General features: G+C 37.0%; 1 protein-coding gene across 2 annotated transcripts in view; it reads left to right on the top strand.

Moving 5' to 3' along the window:
* The window catches only part of ST8SIA1 (ST8 alpha-N-acetyl-neuraminide alpha-2,8-sialyltransferase 1), a 138215-nt gene extending 130568 nt beyond the window's left edge, over window positions 1–7647 (top strand). For both annotated transcript variants that reach the window (XM_040488684.1, XM_040488685.1), the window contains one exon: window positions 5523–7647. In XM_040488684.1, the coding sequence (XP_040344618.1) occupies window positions 5523–6009 (487 nt within the window). In that variant the 3' untranslated portion in view covers window positions 6010–7647. The remainder of the gene's footprint in view (window positions 1–5522) is intronic.
* The last annotated feature ends 1720 nt before the right edge of the window (window positions 7648–9367 follow it).

Below are 9367 nucleotides of genomic sequence, written 5' to 3' on the forward strand. Positions count from 1 at the left end.
GTCAGCATCATTTCAAAAACAGAGCATTTTGACTTTCATATGTTTCTTGTTGGACTTTCAAGCAGTGTGCTTAACTACAATTTTTAACTTTTCAGTTTATCTATTGATTTCTTATGGAAAAATAAACATTCCTCTCTCTTAAAGTGCCATTCACAGCATTTTCCTCCATTCATACTTACACTTTCCTAATCTCTCAATTAAGATTTATCACAGTTAATTTAATAGTCAGTGCTTACTTTACTTTACTGTTCACATCTGAGACAAAAAGTTTATTTTATGAGTATTTGATATCCTGCTCAATTCCTAACTTTTTCCTGTTAAGTTTTCTCCAAAGCAAAGAAAGGCTTTCCACTCAACAGTCACTAATTCATCTCCAGACTCCCATTAGAGCTATAAATCTTCTTTCATTACTCTCAACATGTAAGTCTATCAGAGGCACTTTTTTGTTGTTGACACATTCTTTCAGGAAGTGCCTTTTTCCTTCCACTAGAATCTGATTGATAGGCTTCTGGGCTGCTCTGTAGCTGTTTTCCTGAAGATTTCCTTTACCAGAATTCATTAATTATCTTTTTAAATTGCCTATAGCTGTTTCTTGTTACCTAAATATTGTTTTTCGTTTTGTTGCATCCTAGTCTTAATGAATGCAGTAAGTGATTAATATTACTAAACAAACCATTACAGATCTTAAGAGTTTTCTTCTGTCCCTTGAATGATACTGGTTTCCTGTGAGTTCTTTTATTCTTCCATTTTGTTCTCTCTCATAGTGGAGTCTTTCCTTCAGTATCTTCTGATCTTAGCTATCTGTTCTTGTTTAACAACTGGAAGCTCTATGCAGAGACTGAACCTATCACAGGTAGGCTTTACCCTTGGTTGAGAGGGTAGCAAGGTGGTTTTCTTCTGTGTGATGCCCAAATGTCATTATATGTCTTTTCTCTTGGACCAGTGTCAATATTCTACTTAGGAACTATAAGCTTGACTACTAATATTGTATGAGTTGAAAAGAATCTTCAGTTTCCCCTGGGCTGGGCCAGCTCTGGGCACAGAGTCACTGTTTCTCCCAAGAGGCTCATATTCTCTTCATGCTACCCACAGTGATAATTGACCAGTGCAAGATTTTAGGGTTCAATCTACTTGAATGTTCTAGTGTGCATAATCTCAATAATAACCTTGTTTATTTTTCCAAGACACTCAACTTCTCAGTATTTTCTGCCTTTAGGCATGGGGCACTGCTACCTTTTAGAGCAATGCTCAGCAAATTAGCTTATGCCCTGGTTTCTTTCTATAAGCACTTTGTTTTTCAGAGGTAACTCAGATTTGGGGATTCATTGAAGGTTTTCCTTTTTTGTTTTCAAGGTGGATACAGATCTTTAAAAATATATTTTCTTTCATGTCTAGAGATTTGCTGTAAGAGGCAAGAACTGGACCCTTAGCTTTCCTTATTCTGTTCAGTTTAAAACTGAAGCTGAAAATTTAACCCTTTTCATTACCTGCAATTCCCTTTGGATTACTTATCTATGCTTTTGTCCATTTTCATGTCAGTATATCAATATCATCAGACTCTATAGTAGTATCAGTATTGAGCTTCTATATTTCTATTTGTTGAAAATATTTTTCAGAGTCATTCCCTTTTTTAAAGCTTATTTATTTATTTTTGAGGTGGTGGGGGAGAGAGAGAGGGAGAGAAAATTCCAAGCAGGCTCCATACTGTCAGCACAGAGCCTGATGTGGGGCTTGATCTCACAAACCACGAGATCATGACCTGAGCTGAAATCAAGGGTCAGATGCTAACTGACTGAGCCACCCAAGTGCCCCAGTGTCATCATTCCCTTTTTATTTTAGTTATCTTATTTTCATGGTGATGAAATTTCACATCTTGACATAATCAATTTTGTCAATATTTTCCTTTGTAGAAAGATATTTTGCAAATGGCTGATAAATTCACAGTTGTGAATAAACTTTAAATGTTTATCTTACTTATCTTGAATTTTCTTGTCAAATATGAATCTATTCCCCCTTAAAATTTCAAATTGTTAAGTAGTTAGTTGATATTAATTGCTTAAAATTTCAATGATTTTTGCTTTATTATCATGTATTAAATTTATTTATAAAATGCTGTATTTTTGTTGATACATTTTTCTATTTCATGCCCATATTCATTATATATTTAATCATTTCTATTTTTAATAATTCATTGGCCAATCTCACTTCATTTTCTTCTTTTTTTCAATTTAACAGTTTTCCATTTATATAGTACACAACTTTGTGAGCTAAGTTGTAAAAATCAAAAGATGAATAGGATTTTCACTTGTCTTCAAGGAGGACACAGTCTTGGAGGGTAGAATCAGTCCATACTAGAAGTTCCAAGAAGACTCCTTTGAAAGCTTAACTTGGAAGGAAGGAATGAATAATTTTTAGAAGGAGAAGTCTGAGTCTTGATGCTTAAGCAGAACTTCACCAAGGCAATGAATGGATGAGCCAAAAGGAAACTGTCATTGTAAAAAATGAGGACAGGTGCACGTACAAGGATGGCTGGAGCATAGGGTGAGGGTATAGAGAGAATCTGAGTATGAGGCTGGAAAGATAAGCTGGAGCACTACTCTTTATAATTCTAGTTGCATTTTTTAATGTTAGTAAAATTCAAGCCACCCTTATTAAGCTCTTGATCAGGATAGCATTAAATATATTAGGTGTACCATAAATAAGTATTGAGTTGAATTAAGTTCTTAGATAATGTCATTTGTGGAAGAATGGGGCAGGTAAAAATAATAAAATGGTACATGTAGGCTGGTTCTTTAACATTGACAAAAAATTAAGCCTATAGTAAATTCAAGATGTGTGTTCTTTTTCAAAGTTAAAACTCAAGGAAGACTGCCCTCTTCAAGAATAATCAGTCAGCTTTAAGGCAGGGAACACAAAATCAATTTCCCTGATTTTATTGGAGCTGTCTGTAATTCTCATTAGTGTGTAGTCCACTACAAAGATAGGGATAAGTTCTATTAGCCAGCAGAGTGATGTGGAATAGGACCCATTCTGCACAGCAATAAGGAGGAAATGGAAGCAAGAAAGGGAACCGATAGAAGTAGACTAATTGCTCTAGAATGTTGATATGGTGAAATGAAAATCTAGAATCTAGCTTGGGAACCAGTACAAGCATATGGCGAAGTGTCTCATACTAAGTTCTAACCATGTTTAGAAGATAGAAGGGAATAATTCAGTGGAGACAGAAAGATTAAATGTTTTAAAGAGGGGAGATCCACTTTAGAACATGAGTTCTTTAGAAAGTATGAAACGGTTTGTCCCAAGACACAGAAAGGAAGAGGGAGCTCTTCTCCCTGTTAGAATTGCAATAAGGATAAAATTAGAAGATGTAAAGAAAGACATGTTGAAGATAGATGCAGAGAGCCAGACAGCTTACCCGGATGGCTTTGGTCTAAGTCTATCCACAGGACACCTGCATCAGAATCACCAGGGAGTGAGCATCCTGGGTCACTCTCATCAGAATTACTAAGCACAACTTAGTAGAGTTGGGAGGGAGGAATTTGTGTTGGTCAGGCTGGTCCAGCTCCAGAATATGTTTAAATGTGCTTCCATGGTTTCTTCTAGGATAGAGTGATTGCACTTACAAACCCTGTTACCTCTTTTCTGTTTGTCAGGGCCTAGACAAATTTGCTAAAACAGGCTGCTGAATCAAGGACATGAGGAAAACTTGGGCAATTTTCCTCCTTTGGGAAAATTGCTTAAGGAATACTCCTTTCTTGGCAGGCAGAGTTAATGACACTGATTGCACATAAAATCCTGTGGATTTATTTACTCAGAATTTTAATTTCACGTGTTTATGATGAAGCCTGCTAACATGTTATGGTTCCATTCTATTCTTAGATGCTTCTGCTCTACCTGCACATAACGTGAGATGGGTGACTGCCCTGTGTGAAAGAAAACAAAAGTGGCAAGACCCTAGTGTAGTTCATTGTCTTTTTTCTCTTTTTATACTTGATCTATGTCAACAGCCTCCTAACTGGTCTCCAAGTCACCAGCCTCTTCCTTACCCAGATCACCAGAGTTACCTTTTTTAACACAGACTGACAACTACACAAATGATGAAATGTTTGTAATGCAAATAGTAAGTGCTGTGAGTACTCACTGCTGTAAAGTTTCCCCATCGCTGCAGAATGAAGTCCAAACAAATTAGAGACACATGAGGTTTTTTGCAACATGTCTTATCTTCAACACTACCTCTACCATTCCCATCTCCCACCTTCCAGGGAAACAGAATCCTCATTATTGTGTCAGTACACTTTTACCCTTGCCTGTGACCAAAGTGTTTCTTCTAGTTTAGTTGCTATTCTTCATGTTGTTCCCCACAGGAGGTGTGGGACTCATTGTCATCCCCTGTCTGTAGCTTTCTCAGGCTCCACTCCTCTCCCAAGGCAGAATTAATTATTTTTTCATCTGTATTCCACAGTACTTTATACAAATATCAACTGTTCCATTTAGCACATTATGTTGCACTCATTTATATTTTTGTTCCTGCAATTGGACTTGAAATTTTTGAGAACAAAAATTGGGTCATTAAATTTTTAACTCCCCAGTACCTGACCCATAGGATGTATACCATCAATTTTAGTTGAATGCACTTGAACCAGAGGTCCTCTCTTTATTGAACCCAAACTGAAAGAACATAGGAAAAAAGAGTTCTTTGGAGCAAGCAATGTGGTCAACTCTGTCAGCATCATTTGATAGTAGTACGAGTCTTTTTTTCAGTGTAAAATTATAGTTATAATATTTCAGTTAATCTGAATACTTCTACTATCATAGAGTTTCAATGGGAAGAAGTATCTTCAAGGTGGTTCCTTTGATTTGCAGATGAGGAAACCAGTCCTGTGCTTATATCAGATTGGACAAGTAGTTTTTATCCAAATCCTATCCAATAACCAAAACCCTTTGTGAATTTATGAGTATTAAACCATTTTTACATTCCAGGCAAAAAATTCTGGGAGAACAAAATATACAGTGCATTTTAGTTCAGAGGGAATTCTGGTAAGGAATCTTAATCAGAATTTAAGATGTTAGGTTTGGCAGAAGCCAAGCAGCTTGATGAGAGATAATTGGTAAGATGAAGGAAGATTTTAATTTTTTAAAATGTTTAATTTATTTTTGAGAGAGAGAGAGAGAGAGAGAGAGAGAGAGAGACAGAATGTGAGTGGGGGAGGGGCAGAGAGAGGGGGGGACACAGAATTCAAAGCAGGCTCCAAGCTCCATCCACACTGTCAGCACAGAGCCCAACCTGGAGCTCGAACTGTGAGATCATGACCTGAGCTGAAGTCAGATGGTTAACCGATTAAGCCACCCAGGCACCCAGATCAAGGAGGATTTTAAATACAAGTGAAGCATTTTTCATCGTTTTCATGTCCTCTGCCTCCCTCCTGCCGAGATAATGTGAACTATCACGGCCATCAGAAGAATAGAGTGGGTTTTGATGAGTTCCTTTTCTTCAGGTTTAATTGACTTCTTCTCTTTAATAGGTTTCAGAATCTGCTGTGGTCCAGGAAGACATTTGTGGACAACATGAAAATCTATAACCACAGTTACATCTACATGCCTGCTTTTTCTATGAAAACAGGAACAGAGCCATCCCTCCGGGTTTATTATACACTGTCAGATGTTGGTGCCAATCAAACAGTGCTCTTTGCCAACCCCAACTTTCTGCGTAGCATTGGAAAGTTCTGGAAGAGTAGGGGAATACATGCCAAGCGCCTGTCCACAGGACTTTTTTTGGTGAGTGCAGCTCTGGGCCTCTGTGAAGAGGTAGCCATCTATGGTTTCTGGCCCTTCTCTGTGAATATGCATGAACAGCCCATCAGCCACCACTACTATGATAATGTCTTGCCCTTTTCTGGCTTCCATGCCATGCCAGAAGAATTTCTCCAGCTCTGGTATCTTCATAAAATTGGTGCACTGAGAATGCAGCTAGACCCATGTGAAGACACTCCACTCCAGCCCACTTCCTAGGGACCATGGGAAAAGAAAGAACTGAGCCAGGGTATTTTTGTTAGATTTTTTTACATGACTCCAAAAGGAAATGGTCAAGTCGTTTCATGGATTCACATGGGCCACTTGGAAAAACAAAACAAAACAAAACAAAACAACTACAAACCCCCAAGAGAAACTCTACTTTGATGATGGCTTGGAAGACAAACAAGAAATGAAACATCCTATGAAATATTTTGTAGCAGATTGTGGATTTGCAACTAGTAACACGCTGATGGAGTATGGAGTAATGTTGGTGAAACACATTTACATGGTTCTGATCTAGAAGGTGCAGTTCACAAACAAAACAGAACTCTAGCTGCTGAGGCTGAGCAATTAATCAAGGTAGAGTAAAGGAAATGCCAGGGCAAAGTGTTACTGATTATCAACACAATCTGGATTAAAAAAAACCTATCGTATATTATAGAACATAGGTTTTTAAAAAATTAATATTTATTTTTGCCCTATTGAGGGGCAGTGAGTGGGTGATGAGGTAGATTTAAAAAAAAAAAAACCTTACTGAGTAATAAAGATACGAAACACTACAGCTAATTATTGTGATTTGTTGAACCAAGTCTATGTTAACTTTAGTCTCCTTCCATTTAAAAAATGTTAAATAAGAATTGCTTCCTCTCCTTTTGTCAAATCTACTTAGACAATGTGAATGAAGCATTGTAGAATTTAGACTGTGTTGGTTCATAGTCTGGATAATGTGAGATACTTTCTCTCCTCAGAATTGAGGGCATAAACTCCATTTTAGGCCTGCATTATTTAAGCCTATTTGTATTATTATGTTATTTCAGTGCAAGAAGACTGCAAATATGAGTGCATTATTTATTTGCAAATTGGCATAATCGTCTTCCTAATTTAATGCTCAGAGATGAAGTAAAGCACAATGATGTAAGGTTTAGTCTGGAAACAGACTGGAGGGCACATCCCTTTTCTATCTACCATTGTATATTATTCACTCCAAGATACATGCAAACAAAACATGCATATATTTATGTACACACACACACATACACACAGGTAAACAAAGCTCATTCCCATACAAGTAGGAAAGCTGAACCCACATGACCTAGTATGGCAAAATATGTACCATTGTCAAAGAGCTACAAATGTATATTATGAACTACCCACCTCACCTTGATAAAAGACAGGCCGACTTACTGCTGCTTCTCATAGTGCTTACACCAGCGTCACCCCCAAATGCTTACCCCAAATGAGCAGAATTGTTTTACTCATTCTGACTCTCCCTAACATCTCATGAATGGACCTTGTGTTGAGGGTGGTGACACAAGGCATGATTCATACAAGTAAAGGGATGTGAATTTGTAGATGTTGATTCCCCTGGTAGTAGCAGGTAAGGCTACTCCGAAAGCTTTTTACATCAGCTTTCACACTGCAAACAAACTCTACTGACAGATTACAAGCAGCCAAATGTGTTTACGTGTAAGAGGAAGATAAAAGAGGCCTCTCGTTGTCTTTGTGTTTTGGAATGCCTTAATCTAAAGGGAGACACTAGAAATCACTCTTTTCATTCTTTTAAATGTCACCAGAATGTAAGCAAACTATGCCAAAAAGTTCTGCTTCATTTTTAATGGTAGAGACTTAGTATACCACATAAATTAAAACAGGTGACAGTTTTTGGTGGGTTAATTTAAAAGATACTGAGTCAATGAAGCCCTTGGAAAAATTCAACATCATTGGAATAGACAATTTCTAAATAAGAGTAAATATTGAGGTGGTTATAGAAATCAGCTGTTAAAAAATGACTGGTTGACATAACACAGATTATACTGATATTTGGAAAGTTAAGAATTTGAGAGTATTGATATCTTGTAGAACTGATTTCCTATTTTGATTCTATATTGCTGCAAAGAGGTAATGAGACTGTACTATGAGTGAGTTATAGTAAATATGCACTATATGTGAAACCCTAAACCTATTTCCTCTTTAGACCTATTATTATTTAATAATTACCGTAGAAAGGAATACATTTGTACCTATACACTTCATCAAAGGTAAAAGGGCTAATGAAAAACATATATGTCACACAAATTAGTACTTTAACTGATGAAATTGTTAAAATGTAATTAATGAGCTCCCTAAAACCCATACGTCACAGTTCCACTGAAACCGCTATTTGGAAATTTCACATCTTGTTATGATTTCTGGGATAGATTTATATAATATAGTGTGCAATTTTTAGTCTATACATTTGTGGCTTTGGAAAGGCAAACAGAAATGGCCTGAGATGATAATGTTTATTTAGACCAGTACTTCTCAACTGGGGTAATTCCCCTCCCCTATCTGGTGACATTTGGCAAGGTCTAGAAACATTTTTGATTGTCATGATTTAGAAGGTGCTACTGGCATCTACTGGACAGAGGCCAGGGATCCCACTAAACATTCTACAGTGCAGAGGTCAGCCCCCCACAGCAAAAATTACCCATTCTAGAACATTAATAGTGTCAATGTTGAAAATGCTGGATTAGACCAAAAGAATACTTTGACTGCCCCAACTTTTCTTCACTTAAGGATACATATACATGCTCACATCATTCAAAGTATGACTACCATTGAACGAGAATGTTTTCTTAGAGCAGATTGCAGTTGGCATTATTTTATACTGACAATGCATAGGTATGCCATCCATATTCCCTTTCTTGTGGTTAGATAGATGTATCTAAACTTAGAAGTGTGTGTGTGTGTGTGTGTGTGTGTGTGTGTGTGTGTGTATAGGGGCATTATAGCATAGGCTGTACATATCTGTCGTTCTTGAAATACATGTGTCCCTAAGTGAGGATCTCTCCAGAATTATCTTGCAGAAAGCCTGGAATACTCTATTACTATTAAGAAGTTGAATTCTAAGCACCTATTATTTTATCTGAAACTGAGAACTTCAGAATTGGACCTCATACTTTGCCAAATTTGGTCAATGACATTTTAATACTGCTGACCCTTAAGGTTAGCTTAGAAGATATTCAGGTTATAGTAGACACAGTCAGTAAGAAAATATTTCATCACTTTCAACGCATCTGCCAAAAGAGGGATTCAACCTCTCTAATCTTTAAATTGCTTTATATTGACGAAAACTAGGTTGCTCCATGGGGTCAAGAGAGGGGGTGAAGAGACTGAAAATGGGTACCTGATACGAGTTTTTAACTTTTATCAGCTCCAGTTTGAGAATTACACTGATGCTAAGGATCATGAGTAAGTGTGACCTCCATTTAATTTTAATCACACGTTAGCAAAATTAAGATGGGTGAAGGATTAAGTCATTCTCCAAGATAGAAAAGTGATTTTTATATGAAATATTTTTATATGGAAGAGGACA

Source organism: Herpailurus yagouaroundi, unplaced genomic scaffold (assembly GCF_014898765.1).
Source record: "Herpailurus yagouaroundi ecotype Mexico unplaced genomic scaffold, PumYag 166, whole genome shotgun sequence".
NCBI lineage: Eukaryota > Metazoa > Chordata > Mammalia > Carnivora > Felidae > Herpailurus > Herpailurus yagouaroundi.